At 52.6% G+C, this 18,867-nt stretch overlaps 7 protein-coding genes across 8 annotated transcripts; 3 read left to right on the plus strand and 4 right to left on the minus strand.

The window, feature by feature from the left end:
* Nucleotides 1-1,058: 1,058 nt before the first annotated feature.
* PV07_05863 (uncharacterized protein) lies at nucleotides 1,059-2,484 on the minus strand (the record flags this gene model as incomplete). Its single annotated transcript, XM_016392785.1, has 1 exon — nucleotides 1,059-2,484. One exon carries the CDS (start codon nucleotides 2,482-2,484, stop codon nucleotides 1,441-1,443), a length of 1,044 nt encoding a protein of 347 aa, XP_016250304.1. The 3' UTR covers nucleotides 1,059-1,440.
* A 92-nt stretch (nucleotides 2,485-2,576) lies between these two features.
* On the plus strand, nucleotides 2,577-4,499 carry PV07_05864 (uncharacterized protein). Its single transcript, XM_016392786.1, has one exon. The coding sequence runs from the start codon at nucleotides 2,643-2,645 to the stop codon at nucleotides 3,954-3,956; it is 1,314 nt and encodes a 437-aa protein (XP_016250305.1). The 5' UTR covers nucleotides 2,577-2,642; the 3' UTR covers nucleotides 3,957-4,499.
* Nucleotides 4,500-4,729: 230 nt separating this feature from the next.
* Nucleotides 4,730-8,250, plus strand: PV07_05865 (uncharacterized protein). The gene has a single exon (XM_016392787.1). It carries the CDS (start codon nucleotides 4,806-4,808, stop codon nucleotides 8,100-8,102), a length of 3,297 nt encoding a protein of 1,098 aa, XP_016250306.1. The 5' UTR covers nucleotides 4,730-4,805; the 3' UTR covers nucleotides 8,103-8,250.
* On the minus strand, nucleotides 8,151-10,620 carry PV07_05866 (uncharacterized protein). Its single transcript, XM_016392788.1, has 2 exons — nucleotides 10,432-10,620; nucleotides 8,151-10,378 (listed from the first exon to the last, which is right to left on the minus strand). Coding segments are annotated over exons 1-2 (1,827 nt in total). The 5' UTR covers nucleotides 10,434-10,620; the 3' UTR covers nucleotides 8,151-8,553.
* Nucleotides 10,621-11,245: 625 nt separating this feature from the next.
* PV07_05867 (uncharacterized protein) lies at nucleotides 11,246-15,136 on the plus strand. The gene is made up of 3 exons (XM_016392789.1): nucleotides 11,246-11,343; nucleotides 11,399-14,039; nucleotides 14,099-15,136. Exons 1-3 carry the CDS (start codon nucleotides 11,292-11,294, stop codon nucleotides 14,325-14,327), a joined length of 2,922 nt encoding a protein of 973 aa, XP_016250308.1. The 5' UTR covers nucleotides 11,246-11,291; the 3' UTR covers nucleotides 14,328-15,136.
* Nucleotides 15,021-17,485, minus strand: PV07_05868. 2 transcript variants are annotated; one of them, XM_016392791.1, is made up of 3 exons: nucleotides 17,301-17,485; nucleotides 15,764-16,931; nucleotides 15,021-15,670 (listed from the first exon to the last, which is right to left on the minus strand). In XM_016392791.1, exons 2-3 carry the CDS (start codon nucleotides 16,907-16,909, stop codon nucleotides 15,395-15,397), a joined length of 1,422 nt encoding a protein of 473 aa, XP_016250310.1. In that variant the 5' UTR covers nucleotides 16,910-16,931; nucleotides 17,301-17,485; the 3' UTR covers nucleotides 15,021-15,394. The 2 variants fall into 2 exon arrangements, with proteins under 2 accessions (XP_016250310.1, XP_016250309.1); XM_016392790.1 differs by having other exon boundaries at nucleotides 15,764-17,485.
* On the minus strand, nucleotides 17,475-18,806 carry PV07_05869 (proteasome subunit beta type-1). Its single transcript, XM_016392792.1, has 2 exons — nucleotides 18,295-18,806; nucleotides 17,475-18,247 (listed from the first exon to the last, which is right to left on the minus strand). Exons 1-2 carry the CDS (start codon nucleotides 18,663-18,665, stop codon nucleotides 17,926-17,928), a joined length of 693 nt encoding a protein of 230 aa, XP_016250311.1. The 5' UTR covers nucleotides 18,666-18,806; the 3' UTR covers nucleotides 17,475-17,925.
* Nucleotides 18,807-18,867: the final 61 nt, after the last annotated feature.

The following is an 18,867-nucleotide window of genomic DNA, read 5'->3' on the forward strand; positions in this document are numbered from 1 at the left end:
TTCCATCCACTGTCGATTCCATCCACTGTCGATTCCATCCACTGTCGATTCCATCCACTGTCGATTCCATCCACTGTCGATTCCATCCTTCACATTTCAGCACGACCCGCCCAACTAGAGTTCGACCTATACATCCGTCTCCCCCATCAGAAGTTTCTACGCCCATGGCCAGCTTACGGTCGTATCAGTGTGAAGTGGACTGACACTGGAAGGCGGCTACAAGAAAGAATCCATGCAAAATATGGGATTCCAACAAACTCGTTCATGCTTTCGTTCGATGGGACAGGCATTTTTGACACCATCAGCCTGTACGAGCAGAAGATCGTGAGAGATTGTATTGTCACAGTCAGACTTAGTGTTTCAATTCAATTCCAGTTCAAGAAGGAGGATTGTACGGCCTGGGTCTGGTCCGATGATACCATGGTGACACTGCTGGAAAATGTGGCCAAACGGATGGATGAAAGCCTCGAGTGCCTCCGCTTTGCGATCATCAAATGCTCCGGTACTGTTACGGAAGAAGCAAAGAAATGGCTGCCGGATCGGTCCGATATTTTCTCAGCAGACTGCGTCGCAGGGACAGTGGAAGAGAACGGATTTCGAAGTCGAGATAGGATCAGGGTATATCGCGAGCAAGCGAGTTCAAATAAGAGGAAGAGGGAGTCTGAGGAGACCGAATAGTGTCTGAGCAAGGTTGTTGGAAAGAGAGAATGTCACGCGCTGTTGAGTTGTTGCTGTGCCCACTGGAAGAGCTGCGTGTTCGAGTCAAAGTCTCTGCAGCATGGAAATGAAGGCATGTTCAAGGCTAATGGCTGCTCACTTGGAAGGACTGGAGGTTGGCGGCACGAGAAAGTTGATCATCAGCATCGAGGGTCTCAGCCTGGACGGGGGAATGTGGACAGTGACATGCGACTTCAGGCGAAATCGCGCCGGCGCTACTGGACAGAGAGCTGTGTATGAATGCTCCGCATGGGTACGAGAACCTGGAACACTTGTCGTCGACCTTCACGAGATATATGTGTTGTATGAGAGGCAGCAAGCAGGGAGATGAACAGCTGCTGGCTCCATGTACAGAATTTGAGCTTCTTCGCTATAGGTCGGAGGCATAACTAGTTCGTGCATGCCAAAGGTCCTGATTCTGGAGCATCCCTTCCTTTCCGTTTGGTCCTTTCTCAGGTTTCCCTCCTTCTACTTGCATTGGATTGGAGGTTTACAGTTCACCTTGCAACTTCTTGATTGCCCCCACCTTCATGTTTGTCTCTTATGTCTCGGTAGAGGTGAATGCGGTTGCCTGGACGGCTTCCATGCCGTCGAAGTGACGCTGGGTGTGGTAGCAGTGAGTGTTGTGGTCAGAACCTTCCTGTCGAGGACATATGGCGTTGGTCACATCCAGTCGATGCGGCGAAGTGCTGACTACATCCAATTCTCTTCGACAAAGCGGCCTCATCTCCTCAATGTCCTTTGTGGAAGAATTCCAATCGCATTCCAAAACTCGCGGGCATCCAGCTTCCTGCCCAGTGCCTCCGGCGGCCTCGGTAGCGCCCTCACGCCACTGTCCTGCATCAACTCCATCACCCAACGTCGATACTTCGTTCTTTCGTCCAGTTTCGCCAGCTGTTCTGGGTCTTCCTCGTCTATGTGACTGTCTTCACTTGAGTCCCCATTGAAATCCCACACAACACCCCACCAATCATAGCTCACACAGTCTGCAACAATCCACCTCCTGCCAAACAAGTGCCTCGTCCTGAACTGCTCGGTGTCGACAGTCTCACCAGGCGCCATGCGATCTGCGTTGATGACTCCAATTACGCCTCCTGCAACATCCACCCCGTGGATCAGATGCAACGCCCCTTTCTCGCGAAGCTGTTCCTTCGTCTTTGCTACCCGTGCAATCCAGTTGCCAGGCTGTCTCTGTGCGCCATACAGACCCGCAAGGTTCAACACACAACCGCCCAAGGAGATGAGCTCATCTTCTGCAATTCCCCTCTCATTTGACGGATCGATTGGCGAGTTGCTATCGACGAAACCTGGGGATGTCCAGATCCCAGTGCTGCCCAGTTGGATCCATTTCGTCCTTGTAGCCGTAGTGGCTTCTACTTCATCGCTTCGTTCATCGCCTTGACCCGCTGTAGTAGCCGAGCCAGAGTGTGCGGCGTGGTGTTGTCGATGTGTCTCTGCGTACATGCCCACCAACTTCTTCGATGGCCCCTTCCCCTTCAATGGGAAGGTGACAAGGACATAATCTGCCCGCGGAAGTCTCTTGAAGGCCTTCTCCAGGTCGTCCGATTCTAGATCGAACTTGAAAGGGATGGTGCCTCCATGCCCGTTTGTGGTAGTGGCGGCGTATGTGATGTTTGACTTTTGGAGGAAGGGCTCCAGAAATTGCCACACCCAGCCGGCTCCGAGAACGAGGAGGGTGACTTTTCCTGCACTTGGAGGGGTGGCCGGTGAGCGGGTAGTCATGTTCACATTCTCAGCATGGACCATTGAGGGAGGATGAGTTGCAGGGCAGGTAGATATAGAAGCCTGGCAAAAGAGACGGGTCAAAATCCACCCCCGCATTTTCATCCGACGATGAACGGAAATACAACTCATTGAACCAACCCCCTTCAATATCTAGACGGGTTGAACACGAATACCGGAAAATGGACATCTCACCATCGTCCCACGCCTCTTCCAGCTCTTCGGTTGCTATCATCGGCGCCGGTCTGACAGGACTTGCCATCGCCCTATCTCTCGTACACCACCACTTCTACGACCCCTCGAAAATCACCATCTACGACCTCCGCCACCCGGACACTCCCGACCCGGCCAACTCGTCCGGCGTTGTCCTTACGCCCAACGGGCTGCGCGTTCTCGACTCACTGGGGGTCCTGCCCCGGATCGCGTCGAGGTGCTGGCTCTCCGAGTATCGCACCTACAAGAACGAACGCGACGAGACGACCCGGAAAACGCTGATCACCAACGAGACCCTCTACGGGTATAAGAACCACCGGCTATGGCGGCGGATCCTGGTCGAGACGATGCTGGGAATGGTAGATGAGCGAGGCGTCAGGGTCTGTTGGGGGAAGAGATTCGAAGGGGTGGTGAGTGAGGGTGAGGACGGCGTCATGTTCAGAATCGACGGACGGGTCGAGTCGGCTGGGATGCTGATCGGGGCGGACGGGATTCACTCCTCGGTCAGGAAATATGTCAATCCAGACGACCCCGGCCCCGAGTACACGGGCATTGCGGGTGTCTTGAGTCATATTCCCTGGAATTCCGTCAAGTGGCCGTACGAAGACTACGAGCGTGCATGCACTATCCAAGGAAAGCCTGGAGCCCTGGTTCTAATGCCTGAGGACCGAGAGGGGAGTATAGTCATGGTCGCAATGCAGGTCAGGATGGAAGACCGCAGTCGCGAGAAGTGGGAGGCGCTGGGACAGGATAAAGAGTTTCTGCGTGATTTCTATGCAAACACTCGAGACAAATGGGAGAGCCCGACGGCAAAAGGAATCGTCGACGCCGTTTGTCGGCATATCGATACAACCTTTTTATGGCCCTTCATGCGAATGGCACCGCTGAAGAAATGGTTTTCAGAGAAGGCTGGCAGGGTCATCATCATGGGCGACGCCAGCCACGCATTGCCTCCGAGTAGCGGACAGGGCGTGAACCAGGCCTTGGAGGATGTGCACGCTCTGACTAGGCTGCTGCTTCTGCTCAAGTCAAAGCCAAATCTCGGGCCCAAAAAGGCGCTGGCGTTCTGGCAATCCCTGCGACAGACACGTGTGGATGCGGTCTTCGACTGGGCAACGAACAAGACCAATATCCAGCGATTGCCTCTAGCGGAAAGAGAGAGGCTCGTGCGCGAGGGGAAAGTCGTAGATGCCAGCAATGTTGACAACTTTGACGACATGCGGTGGCTGTATCAGCCGGACACTGACACCGTTATCGACGCATGGGTGGCCCAACAGGCATAACGGCTCAGGAGGGGGGAATCTTCAGATCAATCAAAGAGGTCGGTGTCGTGCGGATCTCCTCGGTTCAAAACGCCAACAACGAAATCCTCAACCACTTCAACCAAAGCTCCGCTGTTGTCTTCGCCTCTTCGCCGAACAAACCAACTTTCCTTTGCCCGCTCTGCGTCGACTGATCGCAACTTTGACATGACAAGACCGGGTAGCCACGGGGAGACACCTCCGTCCAGCAAGTCCGCGAATCAATTTCATGCCGTCCGTCTGTGACTATATCGACCTTTACGATCTGATACCATGACGAGGTGTGTATTGACTTCCCGCTCGTAAGACTGAGGAAGCGTTGAACACATCAAGAGGTAGTTGTACCTATGGCAACGATGACGACACGAGAAGGTTAGAGGAAAGCTCGCAGGCAGTAAGAGAGAACAGGCCGGGATAAAGTGACATTGACTTTGCAATTGTAGTTGTTCTTTGACCGTAGTCGCAAGGGTACGAAGGTTGCTTGTTAGGTGCAAGGTCTGCCACATGACAGTAACGAGGCATTTGGGAGGCTTCTAGAATCTAAGGTGGCTAGGTGGAGCATCCAATGTATTTGGGCTCGACTACCTCGCAGGAAGAAGTCGTTAGATTGTGTCCAAGGTATGGTTCGTGGAGACTGCGGAATACTGACGGCACTCTAAATTGATCTTTCCGCAGACGCGTCGCGTGGCGCGTCCCATAGCGCAGCTTCATTGGCGGACTCGTGGCTTCCTTCGAATCACGCCTGGCTTGCCTCTGAAGTTCTCAGCCCACTGAGACTCTCTATCAACCCTTAGATTTCCCGCCGCAGCTGGGTCGGTGGGCTTTGTCATTATGGCTTCTGCACGGAAGAAGCAGCAAACGATATCCTCCTTCTTCAAGAGACCTTCTTCGACTCCTACGCCGAAATCTCGTCCGCAGATCTCTACAGAAGACGATGATGACGACGATGGATTGGTATTACCTACGCCGAAGAGACGCCGCATCACACCTGTCGAAGAAGACACAGACAGAACTGAGCATGTGGAGGAGGAGGAAAGTGAGGAACCCGTCATCCCGCTCAGACCTGTTGTTGCCAACGGACAATCACTCGCCCCAAGTGACGCCCGGGGATCAACGAGAACCGCGAAATATTTTTACTCTTCATCCCCTCAACAGGAAAACCAGGGTGTCGAGGAAATCAGCGGTGCCGAGAAGAAACGAAGAGATGAACTACACCGCAAATTTGTGAAGAAATTGGGAAAGCCAGACAGCATCGCTGAAATCAAGAGGCGAAACCGACTGCTCGAAGATGATGCCGCAGATCAGGACAACGAGGATGGAGAGGAGGAGCCTGTCGACGAAGCACCGAGATCGACCAGTCGAACCAAGAAAGGTGGCAATAAGTTGACGCCGATGGAAAAACAAGTCTTGGAGATCAAGAGAGCGCATATGGACACCTTGCTCGTGGTCGAAGTGGGTTACAAGTTCCGTTTCTTTGGCGAAGACGCCAGGATTGCGGCCAAAGAACTCAGCATCGTTTGTATCCCGGGAAAGTACCGATATGATGAGCATCCGTCCGAGGCGCACCTGGATCGGTTTGCATCTGCCAGTATTCCGGTCCATCGACTGCATGTGCATGTGAAAAGACTAGTCGCCGCGGGCCACAAAGTTGGTGTTGTCCGACAACTCGAGACCGCAGCGTTGAAAGCTGTCGGCGACAACAGAAATGCACCTTTCGTGAGAAAGCTCACGAATCTGTACACAAAGGGCACTTACATCGACGACATCGAGGGTATTGAAGAGGATACCCGAGCAAGCCATGCCCCTCAGTCCCCGTCGACCGGGTTTCTTCTCTGCATGACAGAGGTCAACACCAAAGGTTTTGGTAATGACGAAAAAGTCCATGTTGGTCTGGTAGCAGTCCAACCTGCCACGGGCGATATTGTGTACGATGATTTTGAAGACGGCTTCATGCGCAGCGAGATCGAGACGCGACTGCTTCACATTGCGCCCTGCGAGTTTCTGATCGTGGGCGAGCTCTCGAAGGCGACCGAGAAGCTCGTGGTCCATCTATCCGGCAGCAAGACCAATGTTTTCGGCGATAAGATTCGGGTTGAGCGAGTTGCAAAACAGAAAACAATGGCAGCCCAAGCACACAGCCACATATCGACCTTTTACGCGGACCGGCTCAAAGACTCCGGGCCAGATGTAGAGAAGGCGGCGAAAGTCTTTGATAAGATCATGGGTTTGCCAGAAAACGTGTCCATCTGCCTCTCAGCAATGATCAACCACTTGTCCGAATATGGACTCGAGCATGTCTTTCAGCTGACCAAATATTTCCAGCCGTTTTCCGCTCGATCCCACATGCTGCTCAATGGAAATACTTTGACAAGCCTCGAGATCTATTTGAATCAGACGGACCATTCCACAAAAGGTAGTCTGTATTGGATGATGGATCGAACGCAGACAAAGTTCGGAGGCAGGCTGCTGCGGAAATGGGTTGGCCGACCTCTGCTGGATGTACAAAGCATTGAAACCCGACTCAATGCTGTAGAGGAGCTTCTGAATCCCGACAAAGCCGCTCAGGCCGAAAAGTTGAGACGTGTGCTGTCGAAGATTAGGACTGATCTAGAGAAAAGCCTCATTCGGATTTACTACGGCAAGTGCACGAGACCAGAGTTGTTGAATGTTCTCCAGTCGCTACAGATGTTGTCGACCGAATTTGCGTATGCGACGGATGCGACATCTACCGGCTTCGCCTCGGATCTGATTTGTTCTGCAATGGTCTCTCTCCCCGTAATTCTGACAGAAGTGGTGGGATATCTGGACAAGATCAACCTTCAAGCCGCCAAATCTGATGACAAGTACGCCTTTTTCCAGGATGCGTCGGAGACAGAGGCCATTTCGGAGCACAAATTCGGCATTGCGGGCGTCGAACATGATCTTGACGAATTTCGATCGACTGCCGCTGAGAAGTTGGGCAAGAAAAAGCCAGTGGACTACGTGACTGTGGCAGGCATCGATTACTTGGTCGAAGTCGAGAACAACTCTCCCACGATCAAGAAAGTCCCGGCATCCTGGGCAAAGATTTCGGGAACCAAAAAGGTGTCTCGATTTCATCCTCCAGAAATCGTCAAGCTTCTGCGAGAGAGGGACCAGCATAAAGAGTCTCTTGCGGCTGCCTGTGATGAAGCCTTCAGAGACCTGCTAGCCGACATCAGCACAAAGTATCAGCTTTTTCGTGACACAATCCAAAGTCTGGCAACCTTGGACTGCCTGTTATCATTGGCCAATGTTGCGTCCCAGCCGGGCTACGTGCGCCCGAGTTTCACAGCTGACACTCGAATCAAAGTGCAAGGCGCTCGCCATCCTATGGTCGAGCAACTCCTCATCGATTCTTATGTGCCAAATAACATCTCCATCTCCCAAGACTCGACGCGGGCTCTCCTTGTGACAGGACCCAATATGGGCGGGAAGTCTTCCTACGTCCGTTCTGTGGCCCTCATCGCCATCATGGCACAAATTGGGTCATTCGTGCCGGCGGCATCCGCGACGTTGGGTATTCTGGACGCGGTCTTCACACGCATGGGCGCGTTTGACAACATGATGTCTGGTGAATCCACCTTCATGGTCGAATTGAGTGAAACGAGCGACATTTTGAAACTGGCCACGGACCGCAGTCTGGTAGTGCTAGACGAGCTGGGTAGAGGAACGAGCACGCATGACGGTGTCGCGATCGCTGCCTCCGTACTTGATTACCTCGTGAGAGAGCGCAAGTGCTTGACGTTATTTATTACTCATTATCAGGTGCTCGCACGCATGGCAGATGGATTTCCGAATGGGGAACTCAGAAACGTTCACATGCGTTTCACCGAGACAGATGATGAGAACGTCACGTTTCTTTACGAAGTGGGAGAGGGTGTAGCACATCGCAGCTACGGGTTGAACGTGGCGAGGTTGGCAAATCTGGGAGAAGGTGTGATTGAGGTCGCCAGGGAGAAAAGTCGCGAGCTGGAAGAGACCACAAGACAGAGACAGCTGGGCGGACTTGCCAGGGCGCTGGTGCAAGCATCAGGCAGGGCTGGAGACAAGGGGAAGGTGGATGGAGACAGCCTGGATGCGTTGGTGGAAGGCATTGAAACACTTTGATGGGATTGATCGGCTGGAACGATGTAGATGGACACTCCTGGGTGTCTGAATAAACATACTGACCAGGAGTACATGTCTAGGACTGCCACAAGAACACCTTTCGATGTATGATAGTGGAGGCAGCAAGTGGATTGAGCGTCTATGGTGGCATTGCCATAAAATAATGCACATCCTTTGTCTGAGCATAATTCACATGTGTTTTTGGATGCTATAAGCAAGTCTTGTTTCCTTCAACACTCTCACCACCGGTGAATCACAGTGCCAGAGGACAAGCTGCTGGCGCGTCCACGTTGCCTCGGAAACTCGAGGCATGCATCAGCTCGGCGCCACCTTGCTCGTTGCGTTGTCGTCCTTTCATCATAACCTCGTGTACCCGTTCAGCATAGAGACTCTCCCAATCTGCCATCTACATTCCCTACTTTCTTTATCATGCAACCATGAAACTTCGACATTATACCTCCACGACAAAGTCTCCTTGCACAATATTCGCACTCGCGTTCGGCAATCCGATCACGGCGATTCCAGCCGGGATGCTTGTCCACCTGGCATTGAAGCAGGCAAAGACAACCAACTTTGCCAGCGAAGGACAGCTCTTGAATATTCCAGTCATGACCACATCGTCCACCTGTGTAACAAAGGACAAATCCATATCTTTGAGAAAAGGATACTGCTTGACACCGTCAAAGACTTCGAGGAGTGCAGAGTGGGAGACGTGACGACAAGCCTTGAGATTGAGAGACCCGAGTCGAGAACCGGAATGGGCCATAAGTGCTGAGAGCGCCAGGGAGCCAAAGCCAATTGGGTCGTCTTGCGGGCCTTCAGGGTTCGTATTGTCGATGTCGCGGTTGTCCGAGAAGTCGGCGTAAAGCAGAGGAGGGAAGGGACAGTTGCCATCGAAGAGATCGGCAAAGGAACGGTCCGTGCAGATGCTGCTTCCTCGAATGCGTAGCTTGTAGAGATTGAGACAGTGGTTCTTGATGGCTTCGATGACAGTATCGTCGAGTTCATGGAAGTCTTCGAGACAAAGAGTACGGAGGTTGTGCCCTAGAGTGGAGATGAGTTTAGTAAGGGTCTCTGAGGACGTCTCCTGTGCGACGCTGCCGAGGGTGAGATGCTCGAGATTCTGCAGGGAGCAGAGGGCGTCAAGCGATGCCTCACTCATGTGTGAACAAGACCTTAACTTGAGTCTCTTGAGCTTCTGACATTTGTCCGTCAATACCACCACTGTTTCATCCTTCAATGAGTCATTGAGTTCCGACAACTTCAGACTCTCCAGTTGAGGACCAAGTGAGTTGAACAGCTCAATCCATGCCTTGTCTGAGACTAAGTTTGTTGCACCAAGCTGGAGGTGACGAATCTTCCTGCACTTGTCGGCCATATACAGCAGTGGTGCGTCCTTCAGCTGGCCTGCGAAGCGCAAGTTGACGATCTCGACTTGAGGCATCAATGCGAAGATCTTTTGGAAGTCTTCCTGCTCCAGTTTGCCGCAGTCATACACGATGATACGGTCGACATCAGGGCGCAGGAAGAGCTCGAGGATTCGAGGAGTGAGCACTCTTCGTTTCGAAAAGATCTGGCTCAATCGATCCAACAGATTTTGTGGCATGTCACCAAATTCCTCGATATCGTTGACGACGTCGGCAACTTTACGAACGCACATGTCAACGAGGCTTTTGGCGCCCGGTTTGACGTCGCCCATCATCCGATCGCTCTCGGTCTGCCGACGCCGACCTTTGGGAACTGAAGTCCTCTTCTTTTTCGCCTGGGCATCTTTCTTTTCCTCTTCCTTCAGTTCCTTGGAGCACTTTGTGCACAAGAGACCACCATCAGGCCCAGTCCGGCTGTATGGTGTTACGGTAAATCTCTTTCCACACAGTTCGCAGTTGTCAAGTTGGCCGGGCAGGGGCTTGGCTTTGACCATCATGGTCCTGGCGATTTCGTCGTCGTCCATTTCGAAGTCGCTGCCTTCCTCCTGTTCACGCTCCATTTTGCGTTTTTTGAACTCTTTGCTCTGTTTGATCTTCATCAAAGCCATCTCTTGTTTTCTCTTGCGCTTCTTGCGCTCGACAGGATCCTCGCTGTCATCGTCGGATGCTTCTTCTTGGGCTACGTCCGCATTCTCGGTGCTGTCTCTTCTCTCCCGCTCTGCTTCGGCGAGGCGTTGCTGGTAATCCTGTTGGATCTGTTGGGCCGAGATGTTGTGAGAGGCAAGGAAATCTGTGAGGGCAGATTGAGGTCCGCGGATGCGATTGAGCGCAGCAGCGCGCCGGGTTGCCCTAGGTCCAGTGTCAATGCAGGCAAGGCTACCATTCCAGGGGCATCAACTAACATTGTGAAAGTTCCTGGTGATGGCGAATCCTAGATCAAGCGGCTCGAAGGCAGGAAGAAAATGCCGAAGTGGTAGAAATTATCAAGATATGAGCAGAGAGTCAGGTTGTGTCAAGTCAATAAAACCTGGTTGGAGGCTTTAAGCCAGTGACAGACTTCTCGATTCACTATTTAGATCGCAAGGCAGAAGTACCGGCAAGGCGTTGAGGGGTACTTCCCCTTGGCGCGGTCGGTGGCGCGTTTAATTGAAGAACGCGATCCGTGATCACGTGTGCCCCTTCTTGCTGGTGAACTACAGACGCAAGGCGCAATACGCACCGATACACATTGTGGATTGAGGAGGTGAACCCCTAAGATCGAACACGATCACAGTTGAAGTACCACACACTCAAGCAGCAACTGTTTGGTGAAAAGAGCAGTGGGATAAATACATTCAGTGTCATCAATCAGGAGTACGGAAGTACTGATGAAAGACGAAGGCCCAGGCAGGAAATGGGAAGAACCGCTAGGACCAATTGGCCCTTGCTGAATGCTCGAGGCTGAACGGGCGAGCTTCAGAAGCAGACACTCTTCACATCACAGAGGTTAATTGAACCAGTTGACGCAGCCTTTTCAATTCCAGGGTGCGTACGGAGTATCGAGTCCTCGGTCGCTGCTTTACCTGGAAACGCAGGCCTGCCAAGCTATGTTGGCCTGCCGCTTTTGTGTGGAAAAACCACTTAACGCGTCCCACGCGGTAGACTCCAGGCAGAAAACGCGCTAAATCTAGATCTTTATCGATTGTGGCTCGACCTTTCCTTTCAATCGAGCCTCACCCTTTCTGCCAGCTTCTGCCCATACTCGCAGACTCGACATCCAACCATGGGGGCTCGAGGGCGTCCTTCGAGGTCCGTGGCCTCTTCAAGGGCCTCTTGTAAGCATCTGTTGAAACAACATCGCACTGGATTCTGACTGACTGATGTTCGCAGCCTCAAGAGTCGCCACCGAAAAGTCGTCCCCTGCACGCACCAAAGCACCCTCCAAGCGAAGCATCAACCGAAGTCGAGGTCGACCTTCAGCATCTGCAGCCATCGAGATCCCGGACTCTGACGACGACGAGGTTTCTGTTTCTGCTTCTACCTCGAAGGGAATGTTCCAAGGAGTCTTTATCCCTAAGGGTGGTTCGGCTCCTGCAAAGCGCCGTGGCAGGCAGTCTCAGTCAACCGCCGCTTCTTCCGTCGCCGATTCAATGGACTCTCCCAATTACGAGACCCCAGGAACCAGCACTGTGCCTACGCCTGATCCAGGCACATCAAAAGCGAAAGTTGGAGCCACAGCCAGGGCCTTGCAACTCCAGTCATCGGGGTATGCTCTTCGCAGCGGGGGCGGGTCTTCAAGAAAACGAAACATCACTGAAATCACCGATGAAGATTTCGAAGACACCGATGAACAACTTGCGGCAAAATTGCAAAGAGAAGAATACAACATGGTGGCGGATTCAGAAGAGAGCGATGATGAGCCTCTGTCCAAGCGCCGTCGTACCCGGCCGTCTATGGTTGCTATGGTAGATGATGACGACGACGAAGTTCCCCTCGCCAACATTCGTCAGCGTCGAAAAAAACTTCCCCTCCGAAACCGTGGCTCCTCCACTGCTGCCCCTGCGTACTCGCTCGACAGCTCCGGGCTTTCGTCAGCCGCCTCGATCGCCGATACAGAGCTGTCCGATTCTGTGTCAATGAGCTCGGCAGACCTTAGTGAGGTCGATGATGACGACGACGATGACGATTCAATCAAACCACCGTGGGCTAGAGGCCGGAATACATCGATAGATTGGACAAAGATGACCCAAGAAGAGATTATGTTCTGGGCAGACCCAGCAAAGCGACGTCAAATGAGGGAACGAAAACGGTTGGAAAAAGCCCACCCAGACATCAAAACCATGTGGACAGACCTTGCTAAAATACCAGTCATCAAGCCTGTGCAAGCGCCACAACCAACCGGGATCAGTCGCAAGCTCAAACCCTTCCAGCTTGAAGGCTTGGACTGGATGATGAAACAGGAAAAGTCCCAGTGGAAAGGCGGCTTGCTCGGTGACGAGATGGGCATGGGGAAGACCATTCAGGCTGTCAGCCTTATTATGTCCGACTACCCTGCTAAGGCTCCTAGCTTGGTGATTGTGCCTCCAGTGGCCCTAATGCAATGGCAGTCGGAAATTAAAGAGTACACCAGTGGAAAGCTGAAGGTGCTGATTTATCACTCTTCTGCCAACCCGAAATGCAAGCTTCTCACTGTCAAGGACCTGAAAAAGTACGATGTCATCATGGTGTCTTATTCAGGCCTGGAGTCGATGTACCGAAAGGAGCAGAAGGGTTGGTCCCGAGGTGAGGGGATCGTCAAAGAGGACAGTGTGTTGCATTCGATCAAGTATCACCGGTTGATCCTTGACGAAGCCCACAGCATCAAGCAGCGCACCACCGGTGTGGCAAGAGCCTGCTTCGCCTTGAAAGCCACCTACAAATGGTGCTTGTCTGGCACACCTGTTCAGAACCGCATTGGTGAATTCTTCTCACTCCTACGCTTCCTCGAGATTCACCCGTTTGCATGCTATTTCTGCAAGACATGCGACTGTCGTGAATTGCACTGGTCTCAGGACGACTCGAAGAGGTGCGTCAAATGTAAGCACAGCGGCTTCAACCACGTCTCCGTGTTCAACCAGGAGATTCTCAACCCGATCACCCAGGGAGACAATGAGAAAGTCAGAAAGGAAGGTCTGGACAAGCTGCGTCTGATCACGGACCGCATCATGCTTCGTCGCATGAAGCGAGACCATACTTCTTCCATGGAGCTACCGCCCAAAGAGATCGTTATACACAATGAGTTTTTTGGGGAAATTGAACGTGATTTCTCCCAAAGCATCATGTCAAACTCGACTCGCAAATTCGACACCTACGTTGCGCAAGGTGTGATGCTGAACAACTATGCCAACATCTTTGGTCTCATCATGCAAATGAGACAAGTCGCCAATCATCCCGACCTGATCCTGCGCAAGAACGCAGAAGGCGGCCAGAATGTTCTCGTCTGCTGTGTCTGTGACGAACCGGCCGAAGATGCCATCCGTTCGCGGTGCCGCCACGAATTCTGCCGCCAGTGCGCCAAGTCATACGTCCAGTCCTTCGCAGGTAGTGCCTACGGAGGTTCTGAGGAAGATGCAGATTGTCCTAGATGCCACATTCCCTTGGTGATAGACTGGGACCAGCCCGAAATCGAGCAGGACGAAGACAACGTCAAGAAGTCATCGATCATCAACCGCATCAAGATGGAGGATTGGACCAGCTCTACAAAAATCGAAATGCTCGTCTATGATCTTTACAAGCTTCGCAGCAAGAAACAGACTCACAAGTCTATCGTGTTCTCGCAATTCACCAGCATGTTGCAGCTGGTCCAGTGGCGCTTGCAGAAGTCGGGATTCAGCACGGTGTTATTGGATGGAAGTATGACTCCTGCGCAGAGACAGAAGACTATTGACCACTTCATGAGTAACGTCGATGTTGAGGTTTTCCTAGTCTCACTCAAAGCGGGTGGCGTCGCTCTGAACTTGACAGAGGCCAGCAGAGTCTACATTGTCGACCCGTAAGTTGCAACAGATTCTCTTTCCCTTCTCTGCAATTACTGACTGGGGTTTCAAACAGATGGTGGAACCCTGCCGCCGAATGGCAATCTGCGGATCGGTGCCATCGAATTGGTCAACGTCGACCTTGCGTCATCACGCGGCTGTGTATCGAGGACTCGGTCGAATCAAGGATGGTTTTGCTCCAAGAAAAGAAGGCTAATATGATCAATGGCACGGTGAACAATGACCAGGTCGCGTTGGACAAACTGACGCCAGAGGACATGCAATTCTTGTTCCGTGGTTCTTGAGGAACAGGAGAGTCAAATCTTTGTCGGAGGCAGGCAATATTGGGTGAGTAGGGGCTCTCTGGAGATAGCGGTACGTATGAGAGCATGAACCCTGTCGAGGCGTCACAGGTATGAAGCAAATCGGGGAGCACACGATCAGGGCGGACACGACGCAACACGACATCATGCCTAACGGACCCGCGGAAGGTGTCATTGATTTCGACATCTGCATTCTTACGAAGCTTTCACACACGCCCAGGCGGGACAGTCATCTTAGGACTTGTTATGCGTTGTATTCTATGCAAGAATTGCCAACAGGGCCAGATACTTGCGGGCTCCGTGCCACTCCTTGACAGCATACTACAACGTAGGAGAATCAAAAGTTGTTGCATATCGTGGAACTACTGGACGAACCTGAAGCCAACAGCAATTGTTGATCCTCACGGGCAAGACAAGTCAGAAGCATTGGCCTTTCCCCATTTGCCCCCATGATCGTCTTCTCACCACCTGTCTCCTTTCCTTTCTTTCGTCCCCCCGGAGAAGGACACGTCCTTCGAGGCTTAGGTCCTCGAATCAATGCAGGCTACAATGAGGCCCAGGCGTTCAGGAAATGCGCTGACATAGGGCAGCGAATATCTGAGCGGATATCAGAGTGCAGGCAGACAGATCTCGTAAACTAGAGACCGAGAAAGGAAGGAACCACAAACGGAGAGCCTTGTCTCATCAGATCGATTGTTTCTACGACCTCGATTCGAACATCTAGCCTGAGTATCTCGTCTCGGTCGTTTCGACGTAACGCAGCGAAAGAATGAAAATGCCTCACCACTCGCCAACGCCCATGTGTCCCCTCAGCCGGATCCTGAGCTCAAGAATGCTAACATTCTCCTGCACAGACACATAAGTAAAACACTCTCACAAAAGATCTGGTCTAATAGGTATTGACTCCGTTCATGACTCGGCAATCTTGTAAACGTAAACACAAACACAGACGGGCCGTTGTCTGGAATATCTTTCCTGTTGGTTTCATCAACAAAGCTTTGTCTCATTCCCCCAAGTAAAATGTCCGCATCCACGTGGGAGGCCCACGACTACTCCTGCGTCGACGATGATCCAGCTTCGGGCGCGGAAGAGCGCATGTACATCCCATCTCCCGCCCCAGCGGAAGGAGGAGACGGTACAGCTGGGCCTCCTTGATGCTGCTGCTGAGCGAGCTGTTGCTGAGCGAGTAATTCCCGGGCGTAAAACTCGACCAGCATGGTGCCATAGGCCTCGAGTTCCTCCACCGGCACCGAAAGTCTGAAGTCGTTGAGAAGGAGGAATTGGAGTTCAAGATTGTTCAGTTCTGCTAGAGGAAGGCCTCCCACCTGTCAAGTAAAACATACGTCAGAATCAGGTTCAGCACACCACTGAAAGGGAGGCTATTCCGGCGAGAACTTCACGGGTCGAGCAAAACGTACCTTTGCGTATCTAGAATTCGTGTAAAAGACATCAGAGAAGAATTTACTGGCGCAAGTGACACCAGCAATTACAAGGCGATGAATGTTGTAGCTATCAACCACAAAGAATTGCGACAAATCGGTCGGAACGCTGGATGATTGTGGAGAGGAGGGATGCTGGGGCTGAGACTGTTGGCGTGCCTCCGCTGGAGAGGGCGGCGTGCTGATGTCGTGGTGCTCTTGAGGGCTGTCCACGTTCATGGGGGCCGGAGAACGCGGAGTGGGCGTAGATGACTCTGGTGCTGTAGCGGGTGAATCATCAGGTCGCCGGTTAACGTTCCCCAAAAGCCCGCGATTGACCATCTCGGTCATACGATCAAAGTAGACAAGCAGACTCAGGAAAACTTCGTATGTAGTCGGACAATACTTATGTATCCGACTCAGATAACTTAGGATCGTTATTCCTGGGACATTCTTGCCATGAAAAGCCAGGACACAGGAGGCGTGCGGGTTCAGATGACTCTGTTCCTCCGTGAGCGGAATCGGGCGATGATGCTCGTGTTGCCGGTCATTGGTGGTGGTGATCTTGGTAAGAAGGCCTGCGACCATTTCGATAATGTCTGTAACAGGCATGGCACTGATTTCATATTGCCTCCCCGTATCCGAAAAGGAGCTGGAGGAGCGTCCTGACAGTCGCGGACGGTTCAAATATTCTTCACTCGCAAGACTGCGAATATGTGACAAGTCTCTCACTTTTATCCGACTGGGGGAACTGGCTTCTGACGCGCCTAATGACCTAGTCGAGCGATACGTGGGTTGCAATCGGGGAGAGGGAGGAGAATTGGCGACCACGACCCGCGGGTCGCTGGTCAGAGGGAAGCCGGATTGGTCAAATCCACGCGAGTGTTGGTTCACATTTTGAGGATAGTATGAGGAGTGTTGATGATGGGGAGAGGATGAGTGAGCGCTGCCTGGCTCATGATCGTCGTGCTGTGACCCTGGGGTCGACGAATCTTTAGAAGGCTCGTGGATTACAGGCGTCTGGTCAGAGGAGGCGCTGTATCCTCTGGAGGAATCTTCGTGATGAGGATTGGTGTCCACCATCATGTGGTGATAGGGATGCTGACCGAGTCCCGGCGCCACTTGGCTGATCACCAGCGAGCCCATCTCAACCTTTGGCGTAGGATGTCTGCGATAGAGATTGTTAGCCGATATCTAGGTGGAAACAATCCAACCAAGCCCCTATCGCAGATGCGGCGGTCTCTGCCTGACACTGCCCAGCCTGATTCTGCAGTGTCTCCTTGTGGGTGCACAGGTCCGCAACGAGGTGATTGCGGTGGACAGGCTTCAGCAATTCGTATCGAGGGGCAGGCAAGAGGTAACACAGTCTTCCAGAGCGACTGAGGGGATTTAGAGGCAGGTTATGTGGTGGTGGTAGACGTTCGGCATGCATTTGGTCAAGTTGGCGGTCGGCGGAGAGCTAGCATGTGCAGCGTAGGACGCAGCCCACGACGAGCGAGCGGTGGGTGGGGGAAAAAGAAACATGCTGTCGACTTACCAAAGACATTGCCGGAAGTCACTGCTGGAGGTAAAAGCTGTCAGTGCAGTCAGGCGCGTCTATCCCTCCAGACTTCGACGGCCGACACGATAGATACAAGTGGCAAGATATGAAGACAAACGAAGTGTAACGAGAAAGAGCACGCAGATGGAGAGAGGGAATCGGTTGGTTTGGGTTTAGGTTTGGTTGGGTTGAAGCCGCGAGGCGCAGTTTCCCAGTGGTCGAAGCTGGTGGCCTGCACGTAAAGACCCGAAGACGGGCGGAGCATTGCGACCACTTTGCCATCGCCGCCCTGCCGTCCACCACCACGGGGCAAAACAAGTGCTAAGCACGCTTGCATCATACTGCATACACAGAAGAAAGGCGGCTGAACAGCAATCAACGGCCACCGCCACCCAGAGGGACGCAGACACATATCGTGAACTCTGGCACGGATGATCACCCAATGGTGGCGCCCAGTCATGATCGTGCCCAAGTACTAGAAATGATGCCAAAGACGAATCATCATCTTAAGCCCTGGCACTCGTCTGTCTGTCGAATTTGCTAATGCCGTTTTGCTCAGAACATGCATATGCACCCCCTAAAAAGGATCCTTGTGCGCCGCCCCAACCCCTTTTTACTCGGCTCAGTCTCTTCCTGGTCCTCGATAGTCCTGGTCTGGGAGATACAGATGCCGCTGAGCGCCCTTCGCCGTCAACACTACCATTCGAATGACACCGCCCGAGCTGCCGTCCCATTTGATCGCTTCTCTTAAAGCTCCCTTGACAAATTGTATTCCTTCTTCTTCTGTCATTCCTTCTTTCCAATGTGCATCACAGTATCCGTAGATGTAGGTCGACCCTGAACCTGCGATAGCATATGGTCCTTTATGCAATGATCCTCCTAGAGGTATCGAGTAGACTTGTCCACCGTTCCGCTTATCGTAGCCTGCAATAATGATGCCAGCGCTGAATATAGGTCAGTCAAAGTTCCAACACACGTTTGGCTATCTCACCTCAGTTGGTCCTTGTTGTCGTAGCACAATTCTTGAAACAGTGCAGCAGCGGTCTGGGTGGTGGGAGACTCGTTGTTCATGATTCCATAGACCCCGAGATGGTATTGAACGATGTCGGCCACGGCCTGAGTGTCGGCTGCAGACCCTGACCGGCAGCACCAGATGGTGTCGTGTACTTGGGTGAGCTTGTCCGTCACTCGGTTGGCAATGTATGCTCCTGTCGTTGTCCGACTGTCTGCTCCCAGAATGACCCCGTCTTTGAAATTGATGGCCATAATTGATGTACCCAGGTTGACTTCCCCGGACTTGAGATGGTTCATGTCGACGTGGATTCCATCCTCTCCAAGCATGCCGGTGCCTGGACCAATCATGATTCAAAAATGTAGAGAAGAGATGTGTGAGCTTGAGATTTGTGCACAGTAGATACTGGAACGGCGTGTGCTTGGGGTATGGCAGGAGGATGAATGCGAAGCAGATATATGGTGAAGCTGCGCTGCACGGCAAGGCAGAACGAGCAAACGCGTCTACTAAATCAAACCTTGGGGGTGCGCTGCGGGCGGCAAACAGTTGGCT

The sequence above is a fragment of the Cladophialophora immunda genome, assembly GCF_000835495.1.
Source record: "Cladophialophora immunda strain CBS 83496 unplaced genomic scaffold supercont1.3, whole genome shotgun sequence".
In the NCBI taxonomy this organism is placed as follows: domain Eukaryota; kingdom Fungi; phylum Ascomycota; class Eurotiomycetes; order Chaetothyriales; family Herpotrichiellaceae; genus Cladophialophora; species Cladophialophora immunda.

Excerpts from the sequence above, each read along its gene's own strand:
- PV07_05867 (XM_016392789.1), top strand. The coding sequence starts at position 11,292 with ATGGGGGCTCGAGGGCGTCCTTCGAGGTCCGTGGCCTCTTCAAGGGCC. Across the intron at positions 11,344-11,398 it reads GGCCTCTTCAAGGGCCTCTT|CCTCAAGAGTCGCCACCGAA; the intron begins GTAAGCATCTGT and ends TGATGTTCGCAG. Across the intron at positions 14,040-14,098 it reads AGAGTCTACATTGTCGACCC|ATGGTGGAACCCTGCCGCCG; the intron begins GTAAGTTGCAAC and ends GGTTTCAAACAG.
- PV07_05869 (XM_016392792.1), bottom strand. The coding sequence starts at position 18,665 with ATGATTGGTCCAGGCACCGGCATGCTTGGAGAGGATGGAATCCACGTC. Across the intron at positions 18,248-18,294 it reads GACAACAAGGACCAACTGAG|CGCTGGCATCATTATTGCAG; the intron begins GTGAGATAGCCA and ends ACCTATATTCAG.
- PV07_05868 (XM_016392791.1), bottom strand. The coding sequence starts at position 16,909 with ATGGGCTCGCTGGTGATCAGCCAAGTGGCGCCGGGACTCGGTCAGCAT. Across the intron at positions 15,671-15,763 it reads CGAATTCTAGATACGCAAAG|GTGGGAGGCCTTCCTCTAGC; the intron begins GTACGTTTTGCT and ends TTTACTTGACAG.
- PV07_05864 (XM_016392786.1), top strand. The coding sequence starts at position 2,643 with ATGGACATCTCACCATCGTCCCACGCCTCTTCCAGCTCTTCGGTTGCT.
- PV07_05865 (XM_016392787.1), top strand. The coding sequence starts at position 4,806 with ATGGCTTCTGCACGGAAGAAGCAGCAAACGATATCCTCCTTCTTCAAG.